This window comes from Ruditapes philippinarum, unplaced genomic scaffold, assembly GCF_026571515.1.
Source record: "Ruditapes philippinarum isolate M1 unplaced genomic scaffold, ASM2657151v2 ctg3939_1_1_1_1, whole genome shotgun sequence".
NCBI classification, from domain to species: Eukaryota; Metazoa; Mollusca; class Bivalvia; order Venerida; family Veneridae; genus Ruditapes; species Ruditapes philippinarum.
Genome location: NW_026853802.1, coordinates 263,432 through 285,518, shown reverse-complemented (window position 1 = coordinate 285,518; position 22,087 = coordinate 263,432). Strand labels below are relative to the sequence as shown.

The 22,087-nt window shown below is 33.1% G+C and overlaps 2 protein-coding genes and 1 long non-coding RNA gene across 4 annotated transcripts in view; 1 reads left to right on the top strand and 2 right to left on the bottom strand.

The window, feature by feature from the left end:
- Window positions 1-36: 36 nt before the first annotated feature.
- On the top strand, window positions 37-11,480 carry LOC132737953 (uncharacterized). Of its 2 annotated transcripts, none has more exons than XM_060725337.1 (12): window positions 37-190; window positions 523-763; window positions 4,079-4,175; window positions 5,187-5,320; window positions 5,713-5,920; window positions 6,623-6,783; window positions 6,897-7,069; window positions 7,404-7,514; window positions 7,950-8,011; window positions 8,263-8,322; window positions 10,162-10,395; window positions 10,562-11,480. In XM_060725337.1, the coding sequence occupies exons 1-12, from the start codon at window positions 132-134 to the stop codon at window positions 10,933-10,935; spliced, it is 1,914 nt and encodes a 637-aa protein (XP_060581320.1). In that variant the 5' UTR covers window positions 37-131; the 3' UTR covers window positions 10,936-11,480. The 2 variants fall into 2 exon arrangements, with proteins under 2 accessions (XP_060581320.1, XP_060581321.1); XM_060725338.1 differs by lacking the exon at window positions 4,079-4,175 and adding an exon at window positions 3,908-4,004.
- A 426-nt stretch (window positions 11,481-11,906) lies between these two features.
- On the bottom strand, window positions 11,907-13,033 carry LOC132737952 (uncharacterized). Its single transcript, XR_009626801.1, has 2 exons — window positions 12,223-13,033; window positions 11,907-12,049 (listed from the first exon to the last, which is right to left on the bottom strand). It is a non-coding gene; the product is annotated as an uncharacterized LOC132737952 (long non-coding RNA).
- A 3,857-nt stretch (window positions 13,034-16,890) lies between these two features.
- The window catches only part of LOC132737936 (eukaryotic translation initiation factor 3 subunit L-like), a 34,362-nt gene continuing 29,165 nt past the window's right edge, over window positions 16,891-22,087 (bottom strand). The window contains exons 15-17 of the mRNA XM_060725315.1: window positions 21,865-21,955; window positions 17,913-17,995; window positions 16,891-17,067 (exon numbers count right to left, since the gene is read on the bottom strand). Coding sequence (XP_060581298.1) covers window positions 17,035-17,067; window positions 17,913-17,995; window positions 21,865-21,955 — 207 coding nt within the window. The 3' untranslated portion in view covers window positions 16,891-17,034. The remainder of the gene's footprint in view (window positions 17,068-17,912; window positions 17,996-21,864; window positions 21,956-22,087) is intronic.

The window sequence follows — 22,087 nt, the reverse complement described above, 5'->3', positions numbered from 1 at the left end:
TTTTATTTATTTTTTACTTTGTATGACTTCTTTCAAGAGTAGTAATTTTCCCCACTGACGTCATTCTCACTGTAGCAGCTCGGCGTGGTGGATAGAAATAAAGTGCTGAAAATATTATAAAATTCATAATCATGTCTTACAGAGATAGAATGACAGGGTCGACTGGCAGATCTGATAGAAAACCGCTGGGGTAAGATTTTTTATGTACTTTTTTATTCTTTTTCTCAAGGAAATTTATTATAATATATTGCGTAGAAAATATTTTGATACATCGGCCATTTTCTTGTCCTCGAGCTCGATAGATTGGAAAATATTCCCAATAGATTTTTGAGACAAAAATCGTAATAACATTGTTCTTTTCATGTTACTTAAGTAATTTGTTTTAACGGCGATCTATATACTCTACTGTCTTATGTTTTGCTTCTTATTAACCCGAAAATGGGACCTACGTCCTCGTGGTGGTTTCCATTTCCGCCTGGCTGGTATAAAAATTAATTTAAATAAAGTTCTTTATTTTTACAGGTTAGGTTCACATGGTTTACCATCATCTTTTGGTGGATCAAGAGGTGGAAGAGATGATCGGTTTGGCGGAGGTCGTGGTGGATTTGGGGGTGGGCGAGGTGGTGGTGGATTTGGTGGACGAAAAGAAAAGGGTTCACAGCCAGGTTCAACACTGAGAAAACCAAAGTGGGATATGGATAGACTACAAAAGTTTGAAAAGAATTTTTATGTTGAGCATCCAAGAGTAACAAATAGATCACCTGTGAGTATATTAATAAGTTATATATCAACATGCCCCGCTGATGAATCGTCCCAAAATGAACATTAACTGGTCTAGGGTTTCACGATATTTACCGACAGTCTGTAAATTTTGGACGATCCATAATTTTACAGATTTTTTATATCTGTAAATTCCATGACATAATCATTAAGAAAATAGTAAAAGTTGCATTAAAATTCAGAACCGCAAGTTATAATTAATAAGGTGACATATTATATGATTAATCATGGTAAGATCTTTGCCTTTATACCCTGACTTCCTTTCAGTCTCTTGACTTAAAATATTGCATGAAGTTAAAGCCATTATCTTTATAATTTTTAAACACTGGCATCTCTGAACTCTTACCTAGGCTATCCTTGAGAACCTCTTTGAAAGAATTACAGTCAACCCGGTCCCAAAATTGGCCAATCTGGCCAACAGTATTTTTATTTGGTCAATGCGGCCCCAAAATCGGTCATTCCGGCCCCAAAATCTGTGAAAACAAATCCTTTAAATTCGATGTAAACTTAAGATGATTTCATAAGTGTTAATGCGAAAATTAGAAAGAAATGCATAGAATTTCGAGTTAAAAGGTTTGTATAACAATATTTTTTTCAGTTCATTTGAATGTTTTTATTGAATACGTTCATCAGTATAATTAATATTTGTTTCGTATTTTATTAACTTATTTTCAAAGAATATTTACTGTGTAAAAAGTATTGGAATATCAATAAGTGTTTGAAAAATTTATAGTGTTTATAAATCATTTTATGTCATTATATATGACTGATAACTGTATTGATTGTGGATATATTGTGCGTGACAGACAGGAGGCAGTGACCTGCGATACCTGTGGTAGATGGCAGCATCTTTATAATTAATCTTACTTAAAAACTGTTGAAGGAAACACTTTAGTGTGCTTTTGGTCATTTCTTTTTTTTTTAACATACAATAACATAGTAATGATTTGAACACATTAAGTTTCTTTTCCATGATTTGTCAATAAAAAAGTTTAGTTTTTATGCCCCCGCCATGTAATGGCCGGGGCATATAGTGTTACCCTGTTCCGTCCTTCCGTCATTCCGTCATTCTGTCATTCCGTCATCATCAGTTTCCGTTCATTATCTTAGAAACGGTTGCACACATTCAACTCAAATTTGACATATGGATATGTCGTGACAAAATACAGGTCAAGTTCGAATTTGGTCATGGTTTGATGATTTTTGGCAGAGTTATGCCCCTTTTACTTTAAAATAATATGAAATTTTCAGTTTCCGTTCATTATCTCGCCAATGGTACAACACATTCAACTCAAACTTTACATATGGATATGTCATGAGAAAATACAGGTCAGGTTCGAATTTGGTTATGGTTCGATGATTTTTGGCAGAGTTATGCCCCTTTTACTTTGAAAATAATATGAAATTTTCAGTTTCCGTTCATTATCTCCCAACAGTACAACACATTCAACTCAAATTTGACATATGGATATGTCGTGACAAAATACAGGTCAAGTTCGAATTTGGTCATGGTTTGATGATTTTTGGCAGAGTTATGCCCCTTTTACTTTAAAATAATATGAAATTTTCAGTTTCCGTTCATTATCTCGCCAATGGTACAACACATTCAACTCAAACTTGACATATGGATATGTCATGAGAAAATACAGGTCAAGTTCGAATTTGGTCATGGTTCAATGATTTTTGTCAGAGTTATGCCCCTTTCACTTTGAAAATAATATGAAATTTTCAGTTTCTGTTTATTATCTCCCCAACGGTACAACACATTCAACTCAAACTTGAAATATAGATACGTCAAAGGAATGCGCAGGTCAAGTTCAAAGTTGGTCATGGTTCAATGATTTTTGGCAGAGTTATGCCCCTTTCACTTTGAAAATAATATGAAATTTTCAGTTTCTGTTTATTATCTCCCCAACGGTACAACACATTCAACTCAAACTTGACATATGGATATGTTTTTGGAATGCCCAGGCCAAGTTGGAATTTGGTCATGGTTCAATGATTTTTGGCAGAGTAATGCCCCTTTCACTTTGAAAATAATATGAAATTTACAGTTTCTGTTCATTATCTACCCAACTACTCAAACTTGACATACGGATATGTCAAAGGAATGCCCAGGTCAAGTTTGAATTTGGTCATGGTTCGATGACTTTTTGGCAGAGTTATGTCCCTTTCACTTTGAAAATAATATAGATACATCTTAGGAATAAGCAGTTTAAGTTTGAATTTGGTCGTGGTTCAATGATTTTGGACAAACTTATCTTTCTTGAATGTTGGAAAAATTTTGAACTTTCAGTTTCAGCACTGAAATGAATGTAGCCATTATTTTGGCTACAAATATGAAATATGCTATTTTCAAAAGGTTTAGACTGAATAATTTCAGTGCCTTGAACATTGTATGAAAATGGTTTGTGTTAACATTGAAAAGTTTTAAGGGCTTTGAACTTAAAATGAAAAAAATAATTTGTGCAAACAAATTTGGAACTAAATATTATTACATCTGAAATTTTGGCTGCATGCGGGGGCATCCGTGGCATGATGACACATTTCTAGTTTCTTAATACTTCTATCGTAGAGAGGTTAAGGTTGAAGATAGACGTCACCTTATTTTCGCGACGGTAAAAACAGTAAACTATGCATGTGTTGCTTGTTTGTTAATATTGATAGTTTTTATATAAAATAAATAATAAACGATATCATCGTTAAACTTTGGTTTTTGTTGTTAATTTTTATTTATTTCTTGATAATTGTTTATATTTTAAAGCAAAAATAAATAAATAAATAAATAAAATGGGGCGGGTTGACTAGAAATAACATTGGTTTGGGGCCGGGTTGACTTGTACCGCTTTGAAATCCATAGAAGAGGGCAACATTGGCAATTTGCGGGATACAGACGAAAGCCCCCAAACCTCCCCCACCCCCCCTCCGGCTGGTTGGTGCATAATATACCCATATCTTTTTGCTGTTTGAGCTAGTGTACCATTGTATTAACAATATGAACATTTTCATTTTACATGTATTTTGTGGATGTTGCAGACCTTGATTTTTGTGGATGTTTCAGACCTTGATTCAGAAATTCAAGATTCCAGTTTTTCTTACCTGGATTGTGTTCATTTTCAAATTTCAGACGGAAATCCAAGCTTATCTTACTGCCCATGCAATTACAAAACATGGACAAAATGTACCAAACCCAATTCTTTCATTTGATGAAGCTAATTATCCAGGTAATATATTTACTTCTGTAATGAAATGAATGTCTGACAGTTAGTTTTAACTTGGAAGACAACTTCTTTTTCAGGCTGAAATACAGGCCTATTGTAGTGCCAACCAAATTACTTCCACTGGACATAATGTTGCAAAACCAATATTAAGCTTTGATGAAGCCTGTTTTCCAGGTTGGTATTCAAGCAGATGGTTATGTTTCAAATTACAGTGCAACCAATTAAAGATAACAGCTTTAAAAAGGTTATCATTGTCACCTGTAGCTTGATTTAAAATGTGGAAAAAAGTAAATTATTTGTAATTTGGAACATAACCTCATTAGCCAAAGCAATAGAAACCTCATGTTAATGGTGCTTGCGTGTCTATTGTACAGGCAAAACTGCTGATTAACCTAAACCAGAAAGCTTCTAGATTCAATCCTTTAAAGATCCTGTATGTTGTAATTGAGGTTGTATGAAATTATATATATTTATTTAATTATTTACATGAGATGTTAAATTCCGTAATAAAATATTGTTTTTTGGAACAAAATTGATAAATCTTAATTTGAGCATCATATTTATGATATAAAACCATAAAAAAAATTTGTTACAGGATCTTTTAACGAGTCTATTGCAATGGTTATGTGAATTTTCAGTTAATTGAATCTTTATGTACTGAAATGAATATGTACATGAAATCAAGTCATACATAGAAGCACAATAAAATTGATAACATTGCAAAGCATATGCAGTCTATTTGAAGACCGGAGGAATATATTTTTTACAATGTGTTAGGTATGGTAAGCTTTGAAAGTTTACCAAATTTAATTTCTATGTGCATGCCAGAAGCAATTGGTGCTTAGTAATATAATTTCATTTTGCGGGTAAGGGCTAGAAGGTTGATAACTGGTATTTTTTACATGGACCTCATGTGAAAATTCATTGGACCTGCATAACTTTTACCGGACAGGTACATAGGTCTGACAGTCTTTCTGAATGGCTGCATATGCATTAGGTTATCACTGAAGATATAAGACTGGTCATCTATATTAAAACATTTTTGCAATTGTGCTTTGTGAATTTATTGAAAATATTCAAAGAGTATTTAAAGCTTTTGATATATAATAAGTTTTAAAATATTCTGAAAGTAAAATGAACGGCATGTCGAATCATTTGTTTATGAATTGAAATTTCGATTTGTAGAATATGTGATGACCTGTATACGTTCCCAGTCTTGGACACAGCCCACACCTATACAAGCTGTTGGCTGGCCTATAGCTCTCTCTGGTAGAGATGTTGTAGGAATTGCACAGACTGGTTCAGGCAAAACTGCTGCTGTAAGTTAATGCTTTATTTGAAACGTACCTTACTTTTAAGTGATATCAATAAAAATAAAAAAAATATTAAGTCAGATTTATTAAATATGTACCTGCCAGCTAAGCAACAGACCTGCTTTGTAATATTAATCAAGTTGCTGGTTTGATCCTCTGGCATGCGACAGTCTCTGGCATTGAGTGAAATGATCATTTGTATATCTCACCACTTATGCAGAAATAAAGGATTAGTAGTATCTCTATTATCATTTTTAAAAAATTTGGATACAAGGTTGAAATATGTTAATAAATCAGCTTTATCTATTTCATTAATTAATGAATTTCTTGAAGTGTTACTGAAGTGAAACTTTTTGATAAAGAGTATACTTTAAATGTTTTACAAATTTTTATTTCAGTTTATTTTGCCATCAATTGTACATATCAATCATCAACCATACCTTGAGAGAGGTGATGGTCCTATAGCCCTAGTCCTTGTACCAACAAGAGAATTGGCACAACAGGTACAAGAAATCTGTTCAGAGTTTGGCTCTACATCCAGTATACGAAATTGCTGTGTTTATGGTGGTGCACCAAAGGGACCACAGATTAGAGATCTTGAAAGAGGTTTACATTATTTGAATTTTTTATCTGTCGGTTAATAGTTAAAATAAATATTTGGAATATTGTATGTTGGGGGGGATGTTTTAACGCTGTTAATTTTATATTTCAAAACTTGTATTTTATGAATTTAAATATTTAAAAAAATGCTTCCTTTCAGTGATTTTTTTTTCCAATTTTCAAAATAACCTGTGGCTTTCTGGGAAAATATAGCGTGTTAAATCAGAGAAAGGGAAAATCAAATTCCAGCAACTGAGAATGGAATTTACCCACACATTGTATAATATTTTAATTTCAATTTAATTTTACATGCATGGTACATAGCAGAGGCTATATGGACAGCTTTCTGTCTTCCCGCTGATATAATAAGTCAGATGCTGTTTAGTAATGGTTCTGGTGAAGAAGTGCACAGGGCATTACAGGGGAAAATATTAGCTTTTTTAGGGGAAAATATACCTATTTTGAGCTAGGGGAAACAGCCTTTATTCGGCTGTAAAATACAGGGGAAAAAATCACTGCCTTTCTTACTTAAGAATTGATATATACTTGGTACAAACCATGTTAGGACTTGCATAGAAAGCTGCTTATGTAATAACATCTAATATATAATCAGCATTTAATATTTTCAAGAAAAAGATCATTCTAATTTTAGATTTTTATGTAAGTGAAATGCCAGTATCTTCATAAAGAGAAAACTTTTTTCTGCAGGTGCTGAAATTTGTATAGCCACACCAGGTAGACTTATAGATTTCCTGGAAACTGGAAAGACCAATCTCAGACGCACAACATATCTAGTCTTAGATGAGGCAGATCGTATGTTAGATATGGGTTTTGAACCCCAGATCAGAAAGATTGTAGAACAAGTCAGGGTAAGATTTTTTTGTTGGATTGAAGAAAACTTTATTTTAAAGTAATTGCAGTTATTTGAAAGTTTAATCATTGTAATAACAAAAATTATTTGAAACTGTTTAAATTTTTGTAGCCTGACAGACAAACTTTGATGTGGAGTGCTACTTGGCCAAAAGAAGTTAGACAGTTGGCAGAAGAATTTTTAACAGATTATGTACAGATGAATATTGGGGCTCTACAGATTCATGCTAACCATAACATTCTTCAAATAATTGATGTTTGTCAGGAAGCAGAGAAAGATATGAAGTAAGGGCACAAACATTGGTATAAGAAAATTTATGTAAAGTCAATTTATTTTTCATAATTAACACGTAATTAAGATTATCAGTTATTGCCTTAGTATAACCATTACATTACAAAGTCCTTGCATAGATGCAAGAGTTGCTACCTGTATTGCAGGTGAGACCTCAAACTATAAGTGACATACAAATATCCCTATAAAGTATTGATCACCATATGAGTGAATTAAAATACAATAAAAAGAATAGTAATGGAGTGTTGTAAATGACTTGTTTGTCGGCCATAATGTTTACTCAGAAAGTCTCCAATTTAACTATAGCCATAATTGTTTGTGTTGTAGGTTAATGAAGTTACTGGAAGAAATCATGCAGGAAAAAGAAAACAAGACCCTTATGTTTGTAGAGACCAAGCGCAAAGCTGATGAATTACAACGCAGAATGAAAAGAGATGGGTGAGCTTCTTCACAGATATGAATTATTAAGAATGCATAAAAATTGTTTATTGTTATCTGGATATTATTCTCATGAATTCTTGTAACTCTTATTATCTCCATTAAATAACTTGATTCAATTGGAAGAATATCGGTTTTGTAATCTTCACTTGCTGTTTTGATCCTCGGACAAGGCAAATTTTTATGTGACAATTGTCAGACATGACATTAGGTCATTTGTCTCGCACTGCTGATTCAGAAATCATGTTGGATTGGTAGTCGGTCACTTGCAGACAAGGTGACATTTCTTGGTTAGTTATCCAGGAATGCCAGAATGAGGAAGGTTAGGAGAAATTACAGAAAATGTGATAATTTGTAAAATCCAAACAAACATAATTTTATTGTGGTTTTTACTTATTTTAAATGAATTATAAACATAATTCTATTTTCAATCAGGTGGCCAGTATTGTGTATTCATGGTGATAAATCTCAGCCAGAACGAGACTGGGTTTTAAGTGGTAAGTAAAGTGTGTTATGTCTTTTAAACTAAGTATAGAATATGTATTTAGCGAGTTAAATTTATAAATATTTTCAATGTAATAACAACCAAATTGTAATCTTAGTAGCAATTTCTTGAATGTTTTAATTCTAGCTGAGTAGATGATCTTCAATGTTACCTTTCTTTAAAAACAAAAAAACTGACATCAAGAGTTTCGTGAAGTGAATACTGTTGAAGATGCATCTGAGGTCTTTTTTTTTTATATTACAGAATTCAAAAACAGTCGAGTACCGCTTCTGATAGCTACAGACGTTGCTTCCCGTGGACTAGGTTTGTTAAAACAGAGTGTTGGCCATTTTCATCACTTTATTATACTTTTAGTTCTACTAAAAATAGTTTTGATTTATCTTTCTCAGTAAACTTAAATTTAATTAATATTCAACAAGGAAAGTACAATAATGTAATATTCTATCTGATTTTTTGTTATGCAAATGTACATTTGATTTGTTTTCCATTTCCTTGTTGATAGCTTCATAGATTAAGATCAGCTTGAATGCGGCAGAAGGCTCAATGTCGGCATGACAAGACTGGAAGATTGAGGGGAGGCTACTGTGGACTTAAAGGAGATCACTCTCGGGTGGCTCCATTCAAGTGTCATATGATGGCTCTGCTTTCATCTTTATTTCAACCCTCTTGTGGACTTCATGTAAGTACAAAATACAAGAGGGAATTACCTTAGAAGTAAAGCAGAGCGGAGCTTTGGCACTACATTTTTTTCAAGATTTTATTTTAAATGAATGAAGTCCATGCTTTTATTTCATATCCAGTAAATGCTGATGTCACAGTTGATAAGATTTTATTACATATAATTAATTTTTCTGAGTTATTTTTAAAGTCATCATAAAGGGGTGGTGGATTTTTGTTACCAATTAACTTTTTTTTTAAAGTAACTTTAAGGGTATTGTTGGGCAGTCTGGAAAAAAACAGCTGCCAGCGTCTTATAAAATCTATTGAAAGAAATAAGCAAATGTCAGACTGCCCACAATGTCTATAAAACATTGATTCCATGTATGCTGTTCTTATATGCATATTAATATGTGGCTGAAAGTTTTGGGTCTGGGGTCAAGTTAGGACCTTGGTGAAAAAAGCTGACAGCCAATTGGGCACAGTCTGCAGAATGTTGCTCTATGTTGGAAGTTCAGCTTAATCTTATATAAAATCTGTGACTAGCTGGATACATAAAATATATGATAAACATGGACTTGCATTTTCTATTGACGCAAAAAAAAATGACCTTTGACATGACTGACGTGGCAAATTTTTATGTATGGCGCTATCATGATTGCTGCAGAAGATAATAATTGCCCTCCCTCACTACATTGTGGTGATGTCATGTCGTAGAGCCCTGCCACAGGAGAGAATTCACCAGCAACAAATCTGGTATTTATAATGTTGGTATTGTCGTGCACTATACATGGATGAAAAGGCAAGAGTGAGTTCAGGAATGTACTGAGGCCAGTATTAGGCAGATAGATTAATGTTATAGTCTTGTCATTCAATTCTTTTGTAAATATAAAGTTGATTTGGCAGAATGATTAAAGTTTAGAATATCATTCAATTTTTTCGTAATTATACAGTGTTTTTTTTTTGTTGTTTTTTTGTTTTGTTTTTTTAAGGTAAATATTTTAAGTGTTAGAATATTTCCTGTTCATTTTAAACAGAATTTGAAACTGTTAATGGTCAATAGTATGCTCTAATGAAATAAGAAATCTATATATAAAAAGAATATCAAGTTAACATTGTCTTGCCATTACATTCAGAACTTGTAGATATGTTAACAGAATTACAGCATTGACATGGAGTGGTTTGCAGTTTGAGTGTTTTCTGGCAATATTATCAATGAACGTGTTAAGTGTCAAATGTATTGGACTATTACAAACTTTCATATATTTTTTTCAAAGATCTTTTTAAAAGCACTGGTGTGAAAATAATTACTCCGTTTTAGTCCTGTACAAGTAAACACTTGACCTCAGACCCATTGACTAAGCCAGAAAATCCTCTGTAGTTAATATAGTATTTGACTATTTCAGAGAAAGTGGATGTGGTGATGGAATCTTAGAAATCCACATTTAGACTTAATTATAATTTCTATTGCTTTCCTTTATCTAGATGTGGAAGACATAAAATTTGTGATCAACTTTGACTACCCCAACTCATCAGAAGACTATGTACACAGAATAGGTCGTACAGGTAGAAGTTCTCACACAGGAACAGCTTACACATTCTTCACTCCAGGCAATATAAAACAAGCAAAAGATCTTATTGATGTTTTACAAGAGGCTAAACAGGTTGTCAACCCAAAATTACTACAACTAGCAGAAAGTTCTAGAGGATTTGGCAGAGGTATATATGAAAACAGTTTCAAATATTTCCATGACATTTACATAGAAGTAATAAGAAGCCTAGGATACATGGCATATAGCCATATGATAAATTTGTTTTCTGTATTGGCTGAGATAACCCACAATATATAGTTTTTGTTCTAAGATAGTTTTAAAAAAAATTTCAGGTCGTTATCGTGGAGGCGGTGGAGGATATGGTGGTGGATCAAGATTCGGCGGTGGATCAAGGTTTGGTGGTGGATCAGGAGGTAGAGGGGGCTCCCGCTTTGACTCTGGTGGTCGTGGGGGATTTGGTAACCGTGACAGTGAACAGAAAGGTTTTGGAAATACAACAAAAGGATTTGGTAATACAACTGGTAGAGGTGGAGCCACAGGAACTGGAATGGCTGGAAGTCGTGGTGCAGGAAGAGGCGGGTTCTCAAGTAATCAGAATGGAACAATGAATGGATTTGGTGCACAACAACAAAACAGTTATGGTAATGGGGGTGCTGGCTATGGTCAACAGCAGTCATATAATGGCTGGAATTCAATGCAAAAATAAATGACAAAGAATCTCACTAGACATAAGACTTAATCATGACCTGCATTGTGTTTGGACTAAATTATGATAGTGCAGAGTATTTAAAAAGTCAAAATATTGAGTTTTAATTTCATTAAAACATCCGAGGGAAAGAAGCAGCTCCGAGGTATAAATATGTGTCATCTTTTACAGATTTATTTTGTTGGCAGGACTAAACTCGTGTTTTTTCTTTAAGTAGCAATGATGCTGTTTCTAATTGCAATAGTATGATGTGATTAGTTTGAAAGGTGATAGTAAGTAGCACATTGATATTTATTTCATTGTTAAAAGCATTTTCTGTTGTTTCATTTTATCATTATTTTATGTTCCATTAAAATATTCTTAATACCATTTTATTGTAAATATATTATTTGTCTTACTTTTGTTCATCATGATCAGTACCTGTGCTTGTAAGTTACAGTGAAATTTAAATATTTTGTCATCATTGGACCAATGTTGTACTGCCGCCTGTTTGTTGTATATTTTAATAATTCTTTAGACTAAAAATAATAAAGATGTTGAAATTATTATGTTGTTTTTGATTACTATTTGAGATCTGTGTAAAAAAAAGTTTTAAAAAAATGAAAATTCAGAAAAACCTTGCAGACCTTGATGCATTTATGAATTTGTGAAAGGAGATTAGTTCATTTAGTTAATACTAATAACTTTAAAATTGGAAATTGCAAAGTTTTAATGTTTAACATATCTAAACAGTAAGCTTTAACGGTTGTATTGTTGCAGAATTAACAAATGATTCAAACCTGGAGATGTTTTGATTTTTCTTCTGACTAGTCCTGGCCTGGAGGGTATAAAACATTGTATATACTTCTTTAAAAGCATAAACTGAATATCTGCAGCAAAAGGACTCGGCACAGTGTTAGGATAGTTAAAAAAGTTATTCTAGAAAAAATATAGTTATATATACATGTATATATATATATATACAGAATATATTTATGCCCCCACAATGTGGGAGCATATAGCGTTGCACTTGTCCGTCCGTCCGTCAGTCCGTCCGTACGTCCCGAAATCTTGTGAACGCAACTCCTCTTAAACCGGATGGCAGATTTTGCTTAAACTTACAGGGATGAACAACCTTAATGTGTAGATGGTAGTAAAGGAAGGAATTTTTGCTGCTGCGACCAAATTTAAACAGAATTATGGCCCTTTGTTTGATTTTTTTCACTAGATACTATATAGAAATTTTGTGAACGCAACTCCTCTTTAACCGGATGGCAGATTTTGCTTAAACTTACAGGGATGAACAACCTTAATGTGTAGATGGTAGTAAAGGAAGGAATTTTCGCTGCGACCAAATTTAACAGAATTATGGCCCTTTGTTGATTTTTTCACTATATATACTATGTAGAAATTTTGTGAACGCAACTCCTCTTAAACCGGATGGCAGATTTTGCTTAAACTTACAGGGATGAACAACCTTAAGGTGAAGATGGTAGTAAAGGAAGGAATTTTTGCTGCGACCAAATTTTACAGAATCATGGCCCTTTGTTGATTTTTTCACTATATACTATGTAGAAATTTTGTGAACGCAACTCCTCTTAAACCGGATGGCAGATTTTGCTTAAACTTACAGGGATGAACAACCTTAAGGTGTAGATGGTAGTAAAGGAAGGAATTTTCGCTGCGACCAAATTTTACAGAATTATGGCCCTTTGTTGATTTTTTCACTATATACTATGTAGAAATTTTGTGAATGCAACTCTTCTTAAACCAGATGGCAGATTTTGCTTAAACTTCCAGGAATGAACAACCTTAATGTGTAGATGGTAGTAAAGGAAGGAATTTTCGCTGCGACCAAATTTAACAGAATTATGGCCCTTTGTTGATTTTTCACTATATACTATATAGAAATTTTGTGAACGCAACTTCTTTTAAACCGGATGGCAGATTTTGCATAAACTTCCAGGGATGAACAACCTTAAGGTGTAGATGGTAGTAAAGGAAGGAATTTTTGCTGCGACCAAATTTTACAGAATTATGGCCCTTTGTTGATTTTTTCACTATATACTATGTAGAAATTTTGTGAACGCAACTCCTCTTAAACCGGATGGCAGATTTTGCTTAAACTTTCAGGGATGACCAACCTTAATGTGTAGATGGTAGTAAAGGAAGGAATTTTTGCTGCAACCAAATTTAACAGAATTATGGCCCTTTGTTGATTTTTTCATTATATACTGTGTCGAAATTTTGTGAACGCAACTCCTCTTAAACCGGATGGCAGATTTTGCTTAAACTTACAGGGAGCAACAACCTTAATGTGTAGATGGTAGTAAAGGAAGGAATTTTTGCTGCGACCAAATTTAACATTATTATTGCCCTTTGTTGATTTTTAGTTTTCAACTTGTGGCACATGTAGTCCAAAAAATATTTGACCTAGAGTCATAAGATTGACAGAACAGTGGCGTGTGGGGGCATCCGTGTCCTATGGACACATTTCTAGTTTTTTCTAGAATTACTTTTTTAAACTATCCTTACACTACCGATTCCCTGTGATCTGCAGGGTATAAAATTTCTCCACCATGTCACTATGGCTTAAAATCTAAACAAATCGCATGCATAGCCTTTTAGCATTTCATTGTTAAAAATGGACATGTTCAAGTAATTGATAACTTTCATGTCACTAGAAATTTGGCTAAAGAAATAGAAAACCATTACTGACTTATCAGTCGTAATATATATGCTGAAACAAAAAAGAAACTTTCTCCAAGTTTGAATGTAGATATGTTGGTACAGTTTTTTCAATCCTTTTGAAACTCGTTTTTTTACGTTAAATAAACATATCTGGGCTTTTATACAGGGATAAGGTGACCGATTTTGCAAACAAAACAAGTTTTATAAGCTACTACATCTAAGTTGTACCATTGAACAACTGGCACATTGCATGGTTCAGTATATTTGTTTGAACATTGTACTAGTTTCTTCATTAATAATACAATAGGTTATAGAGGTATGGTCTCGAACTTTTGTTCTACTTTTGTGGATTTGACATAAATGGGATCTCTTACACTTTGTGTGAACAGTTCTAGTAAAATCCATCGGTCAAATAAAAGATAGATTTAAAATACTATTGAATTTACTTTTTTTTTAAAGTGTAAAAAGCTTATCTGCAGCAAAATACATTTTTTTTATCTTGCTGTATTTATGCATGTGATACATGCATTATATATTGAACAAGAGCTATCGGTGATAATGTGTCAATTAGGCAATTGTATTGCGAGGTGATTAGACAGTTTGTTACCCTATGTTGCAACTACTTTGTAGCATATAGCAGGAGACAAAAATTTAGGCTACATGGCCATAAATAACCAGAAAACATGGGCAAGTACTTTAGGTACAAATCAATCCAGTAAAGTTTTATCAAATTGCATTGTAGTAGTCCGAACAAACTTTAAAATAAAAAATTGTGAAGGGCCATAACTCTTAACATAAAACATTGAACTGGAAAATACCAATTATATGCACAACTAGTTTTGGTACTGATCATTTCTGTAAAGTTTGGATAAAAATTTTCAAGTTCTAGAAAAGTAGTCTGGACATTCTAGCGGGGTGATAACTTTCCCAGGCTTCCTCATGTTCTTTTTAGCCAGATAAAAGCTTAATATGGAATAAGTGAGAAGTACAGTTACTATAGCCACGTAAGTTTCCAAATGTTTGCTCGGACAAGCGCGACATCTGAGAAGTGATCCCTTTATGTTGCTGCTCTCTGTAGCAGGTGGCACAAAAATATGGACTGGCGGATGGTATTACAAGGTTATTACACATGTTGAGTTAAATTCTAATTGGACACCTAGTACACATCTGTCAAACTTTTATTGGATGAGGTCCTTTCTGTGTACAAGTATAATAGAATTGGTATTGTTCCCAACAATGCTTAATGACCTTATTTCACGTTTGTTTGAATTTTGACGAAACTTAGTAAGGAATTGGTATAAATGAGGGGCAGGGCCATGACCTTTGACTTGCATCTAAGGCTTTGGTTACTATAAAGTGTAGATCTACAAAAATATAAACATAAACAAATTCTTACTGACAATTATCAATGAGCCCAATTATTTCAAAAAGCATGAATGACAAAAAATATGACCCGACACAACCATCAATGTACTATTTTTAACCTTACTGTAAACCTGGCATTGCATGTGACAAGTTTTTCCTGTGCCACAGAAGTATCCATTTATGGATGACCGAATTGATGTCAATGTTTTTTTATGAAACTGTAAACCTTGGAAATCTTAGCATATGACAAATTGTTTTAAAAAACTAGATATTTTAAACAAAGTTACTACAAAAAATGTCACTAATTGACAAAAAACATAGACTCGACAAGACTATCGATGCTCCATCATAATCTGTCACTAAATGACCAAAAAACATGGACTGGACATGACCACATGACTACATTTAAAGTATGAACTTTACTTTTGGGTTGCTAAGCTAAATTTTGTCCATTACACAGTAATGAAATAAAACAGCATATTTAAGCATCCGTCCATGAATGACAATGCTATGCACAAAAGATTCATGACTTTATTTCCAACACATCGATGCATAATTTTTAAGTCCTTCCTGTAGACCAGACAAACATCAATGTACTTAAAAAAATATTATACGACTTGATCTGCAAGTGGTACCTTGAATTTTGAGCTAGGAACCCGGTTCTTGTGTGCAACACTTCATTGTCCATAATTTATAAATCCATCTATGACAGAATTGTTGATTGGACGCTACAAAAACTATATGCCTCCCCATTTTGGAGGGGGCATAGTAAACAAGAGCTGTCGGAGGAAACCGTGACTCGACTTATTAAATACTGGACGCAGTAATGTAATGTTAATAATTGAGTGTTTCCATAATGGCCTTGTTATTAGGCTGCAGATTCATGTTCGCCTGAAGCCTCCGGCTAATATGACAGTCTAAAGCCCAATAACAGTGTCTTTATGAAAACAATTATTGACAATTTTATTAACTACACATAAAGTAAAAAAGTTTATTACTAAGTGAACAAAAATAATGTGAAATTCCGTTGTTGTGGGGTATTACAAATGATATTCTTGTTTTAAATATGTCTCAGAAACCTTCTTTGCAGCAATTCAAATGGCGACATTTTTTCAATGAAAAAAAAAGCAGATTCATAATGGTTGAGCTGGAGAGCCAATAAAAACTCTCCAATCTCATAATGGCCATATATTTCCAATCATGGCCTCATTAATGTTCATAATTATGTGGTGAACTTCATATTAGCCTTACATTTGAAGTGAAAATGTGCCTAATATTGAAAAGTTAATTAATAAAGGAAGACAAAACTATGGGGTAAAATTAATTATGATATAAATATATTTCTGTATAAGTTTCAAGAAAGCACTCAAATGTTAAATATTTCTGCACCACATAATGGACATGTAACCATGTCAATAAAAGTTAAACAGAAACTTTTTGAGTCAATATCTTCAGTAACAAAACTGATAAGAGCTTAAGGTATGGGTGGTTAAAATTTTTAAGCAAAATTATAAGTTCGAAGATTATATAACTCTCGAAATAAAGATGCTAGAGTTATGAACCTTGTCGTACATATGAATTATAACAAAGAACAATTATGTTAGTCTTAAGTAGATACCATTTATAATGACGGTGATTGTTTAAAAAAAAAAATAAAATTCCAAGTTCAAAATAAGGATTATTCTGTAAAGACATTAGCTAGACTTGTAACCCGTTGCCCAACTTTGTTAAATGGAACAATAAATGTTAATTTTATAATAGCTAAAAATTTCTGACAAGTTATATGACAGTATATAAATAGTTGTTTATGTATACCTGAATCTCCAGGAAAGGTTTACTATAAACAACATAGTTGCCGGTTTTGATAGGAGAATCTAAAAGATTTTATCATGTAGGGTGTAATAAATTTTAAAGAACAAATGAATTTGTCATTAGTTTATTTTCAGTCCATGACAGTACTGTAAAATGCCTTTGTGCAGAATTATTTCAATGTTTTTATTTAAAGTTTCACAATTATTGATGACTTAAACACTTTTATACTGACACAGCACTATGATTTTATAATTATGCCTGAATGTTCTTCAAACTTCTTGTTATCTGCAATAACAAAAAAATATACATTATATATCTGTCATTGAATTGACTATCAAATATTTGGTAAAATGTAAAAGACGGACCAAAGGACGAACGAGGGCAGCTGTATATGCTCCACTATGTAGTGGGGCCCAAAAACAATGCTCATTTCCTATAGTTCAACGAGAATCTTCAGAAAAACATTTTGTTAAAATTCACTTCGAGTTACAAAACACTTAAAAATCTAATATTGTCATAAATAAATTCTATTCTTGCCTTCTGGCATTTTTATTTAGTTAAACTAGGATACCTCAGAAGAAGGGCATTATGTCCCCAAACATTAATTTGTTTGAAAAAATAGAAACCAATTTGTATTTTGTTTTCACCAACTTATCTAAACAATCCTTATGATAACAAGAGACAAAATGTAACAAATCAAAGTTTTTATTCAATTTGTGAAGATATCTATTGTTTCTCTTCTTTTTAAATAAAATATTCTTCCTATGAATATATTTCTGAATCAAAAAGTATCAAAAGATTTTTTTTTTTTAAATCATACAGCAATGTACAGTGGTCGCATAAGACAGATGTTGCTTAACATAGACAAGTTAAACTGTATAGTAAAGTAAGAAAACAACTAGAACAAATAATTGATGAAACAAAGATTTAACAGTTAGTGTCACCTTGACCTAATGACCTTATCAATTGGGGTAACTACTGGCCATGATCAATTTGTCAAACGTAGGCTTAACAAACCTTGGCTTAAGCAAAGTTAATGACCATATCAGTCAGATTTCAAACTGTATATAACAGACAAAATCAGAACGCCTTAAGATTCAACATCAAAAAGTAAAGTTAAAACAGTTCACCTCTTCAAATTTATGAATTTGTCTGATGAAGAAATCACCATATCTCCTGGCAACCTTTGTATCAGCTATGTGAAACCAAAATCCTAAAAAAAAAAAGTTTTTTTTCAAAAAAAAATTTCAAAAAACAAAAAAAAAAACGAACACATCAAAGAAAATCTGAAATTAAAAACAAGCTGTTTTTTGAAAAAAAGGGGTTATCCCCCCTAAACGGGCCACCCAAATTTAAAGTAATGTGGTCGGGTTATTATGACTGCCCCTTTTGAAAAAAAGGGGGCCAAAAAAAAATTAATAGGGGTTTCCTAGTCCCTGAATAGGGCACTAAGGTATTTGTGACCCGTAAAAAAAATTTTTTTGGGGCAGCAATTTTTTGCCCAAAATTATCACAAATCGTACCAAAAAAAATATATGCATAAAATTTTGAAACATGTGGCCTCCCTAAAAAGACACCAAAATTTTTTATATTAAAAACCTTTTAAATGTGGTTTCACCAAAAGGGATTTTTAAATTTAAAAAAAAAATATCAAAAACCCAAAGGGGGAAAATTTTAGGGTTTTGGTTATTGGTCCGGGGAAACCATTTTTTCCCCACAAAAGGGCAATGTGACCTTGAAAATTTGACCCCTTGAAAACCCCCAAAATCAATACAGGGATCTACTGGTCATTAAAATCACAGAAAAAGTTTTAAAATTCCTAGGGGCCCAAAAGTTTTTTATTGATCGGAAACTGTTTTTTCATAAAAAGGTTAAAAGTGAAACCCTTTACCTTAGACCCCTTGAAACCCAAAACCAAGAAGGGGGGCATCTTTCTTGGTTTATGTAAAAAACAAAACAAAACCCCAAATTGGAAGTTTCCCAAAGGGCCTTTAAAGGGTTTTTTTTTAGTTAAATTTATCAGAAAACCTTTGGTCTTTCGGACCGGGCAGACAAATGCAAAGCCAATTAATCCCCTTTTTTGATGAGGAGGGGGGCTAAATTTCTTTTTTGAAAGGGCGGCATAATAAATAAAAGGCCAAACATTAAGATAAGAATTTGTTTAAAAAAAACTTTTTTTTTTTTTTTCAATCCCATGGGAATAAAAATATCAAACAAGAACCTTTTCCCCTTTTAAATGTGTTTTAAAAACCCCCAAAAGACGTTTGGGGAAATTTGAGGTTTACTAGTCAGAATACCTTGTAAAAAAATAAAATTTATGGTTGGGGGGAAATTAAAAAGATAGTTGGGGTTTTGTATGTTGCATTTCCTTTCAATGTGGTTGACCTTTTGAGAATTTTTTATTGAATAACCCCTTGCAATAAGCCCAAAAAAGAAAAAGGAAAGGGGGAAAACCAAAGGGGCCCAATTTAAAATACTGAAGATGGATTATGGTTTTTGTAAAAACTCCCATTTTCCTCTCATTGCACTTGACCATTGTAGGGAAGTTGTATTTAATTCCAACTACAAGTTTTCCAATTTTGTCCCACTGCACTTCACGCTCTTGCCCATTGTATAAAATTTCTTTTGAACCCCCAAACCCAAATTAAATTTTTTCAAGTTTTTTGCACTGGACAATAAAGAAAACAAAGGGCAAAAACTTTTAAATGAGTCAAGAAAGAGTTATGGTTTCTATGCACTGCGCTTCCTCTCAATATACTTGACCATTGTATGAAATAGTATTGAATTCCAACTAGAAGTTTTCAAGTTATGCTCTGGACAAGAAACAAGAGCTGTCGGTAGGACAGCAACGCTCGACTATTCTTAGTGCTTGATAGTAAAAAAAGCCTTGATTAAAAGGTAAAATTTTCTCAGTAAAGAAAATTCAAAAAGGCAATTTTTTTTCTTTAAATCCATATTACAGTTATAGGCATTGGAGAGAGTCCTATTATGCTGTTAAAGAAGAGTATAAAATTTCAACATGTTTCAAAGCCTTATGAACTTTGCAAATATTTGAGGTATTACAAAATCTTTAACGTAAATTCTAAGTCGAAAAAGGGGCATAATTCTGTCAAAATGCTTGATAAAGTTACCTCCTCCTGTTTACAGGTTGAGGTCATGATGGTGAACAAATGTGCAAAGTTTCAAAGCCATATGTCAATGGACGTTGAAAATATTTGAGGTATTACAAAAACTGTTAACGTAAATTTTAAGTCGAAAAAGGGGCATAATTTCTGTCAAAATGCTTGATAGATGTTACCTCCTCCTGTCTAACAGGTTGGGATCATGATGGTGAACAAGTGTGCAAAGTTTTCAAAGCCATATGTCAATGGACTTTTGAAAATATTTTCAGAACTATTACAAAAACTTTAACGGTAAATTCTAAGTCGAAAAAAGGGGCATAATTCTGTCAAAAATGCTTGATAGAGTTACCTCCTCCTGTTACAGGTTGAGGGTATGATGGTGAACAATGTGCAAAGTTTCAAAGCCATATGTCAATGGACTTTGAAAATATTAAGGGTTATTACAAAACTGTAACGTAAATTCGTAAGAAGTCGAAAAAGGGGCATAATTCTGAAGCAATGCTTGATAGAGTTACCTCCTCCTGGTCTACAGGTTTTGCGATCATGATGGTGAACAAGTGTGCAAAGTTTCAAAGCCATATGTCAATGGACTTTGAAAATATTCGAGGTATTACAAAAACTTTAACGTAAATTCTAAGTCGAAAAAGGGGCATAATTCTGTCAAAATGCTTGATAGAGTTACCTCCTCCTGTTTACAGGTTGGGGTCATGATGGTGAACAAGTGTGCAAAGTTTCAAAGCCATTTGTCAATGGACTTTGAAAATATTTGAGGTATTACAAAAACTTTAACATAAGTGGTTACGCCGACGCTCAGGTGACTACAATAGCTCTACTTATTCTTATTGAATAGTCGAGCTAAAAAGCAATGGAAAAGTAACAAAGGGCAATAACTCTATAATTACTCTCGACAGAGTTAAAGTTCTTGTGCACTGCACTTCCTCTTATTGTGCTTGATCATTGTATGAAGTTCTTTTGAATTCCAACCAGTATGTTTTAAGTTATGCTCCGGACAAGTATCAAAGGGCAATAACTCTGTAATTTGTCAAATGGAGTTATGGTTCTTGTGCACTGCACTTCCTCTTAATGTGCTTGACAACTGTATGAAGTTGTAATGAGTAACCAGTAGTTTTCAAGTTATGTTCCGGACAAGGAAAAAAAACAAAGGGCAGTAACTCTGTAATTAGTAAAGATGGAGTTATGGTTCTTGTACACTGCACTTCTTCTCCATGTGCTTGACCATTGTATGAAGTTATATTGAATTCCAACCATTAGTCTTCAAGTTATGGTCTGGACAAAAGAAAGCAATGGAAAAGTAACAAAGGGCAATAACTCTGTAATTACTTTAGATAGAGTTATGGTTCTTGTGCACTGCACTTCCCCTTATTGTGCTTGACAATTGTATGAAGTTGTTTTGAATTCCAACCAGTAGTTTTCAAGTTATGCTCCAGACAATGAAAAGTAACAAAGGGCAATAACTCTGTAATTAGTCAATATGGAGTTATTGTTTTTGTGCACTGCACTTCCTCTCAATGTGCTTGACCATTGTATGAAGTTATATTGAATTCCAACCATTAGTCTTCAAGTTATGCTCCGGACAAGGAAAATGCAACGGACCGCTGGACCGACCGACTGACCGACCATCGTTTCGGGGGTATAATGATTAACTTAAGGTTTTTGGGAACATTTTTAGTATTTTCTACAAAGGTACCATCCAGAAATGTAAGACTGGAACATAACCTAGTCACAATGTCTATACAAGTCTACTTGTGAACTGAAGTTGACTTTTTAAAACCATGAAAGTTGATATCATAGTAATAGCAGTAACATTGATTACAAAACAGTAATATGCCTAATTTTGTTTCTATACTTTAGATATTGCAAAAATGTAACATGTCCAAATAAAATGTGTGAAAAAGTAATGAACACAAGTGTTAAACTTTAAATAGCTTGTATCATACCTTGTCAATGTAAAAATCTACTTCAGAAGCAGACTGAAATTCTCCTTCTAAACCACTAGTGCCCTTTGTCCAGACAACATTCTTCATCTTATGCTGAAAATTCAAGTAAATTTATCTGTTATTGTTCTATGTATTATCATTCAGTCTTAACACAAAACTGTCGGTTATTTTACCTCATTGTTTTAAGAAAGTACACACTTATTAAATAATAAAACATTGCATCAA

Coding starts and splice junctions, on each gene's coding strand:
- LOC132737953 (XM_060725337.1), top strand. CDS start 132: ATGTCTTACAGAGATAGAATGACAGGGTCGACTGGCAGATCTGATAGA. Junction 8,323..10,161: donor CGTTGCTTCCCGTGGACTAG/GTTTGTTAAAAC, acceptor TCCTTTATCTAG/ATGTGGAAGACATAAAATTT. Junction 10,396..10,561: donor TTCTAGAGGATTTGGCAGAG/GTATATATGAAA, acceptor AAAAAATTTCAG/GTCGTTATCGTGGAGGCGGT.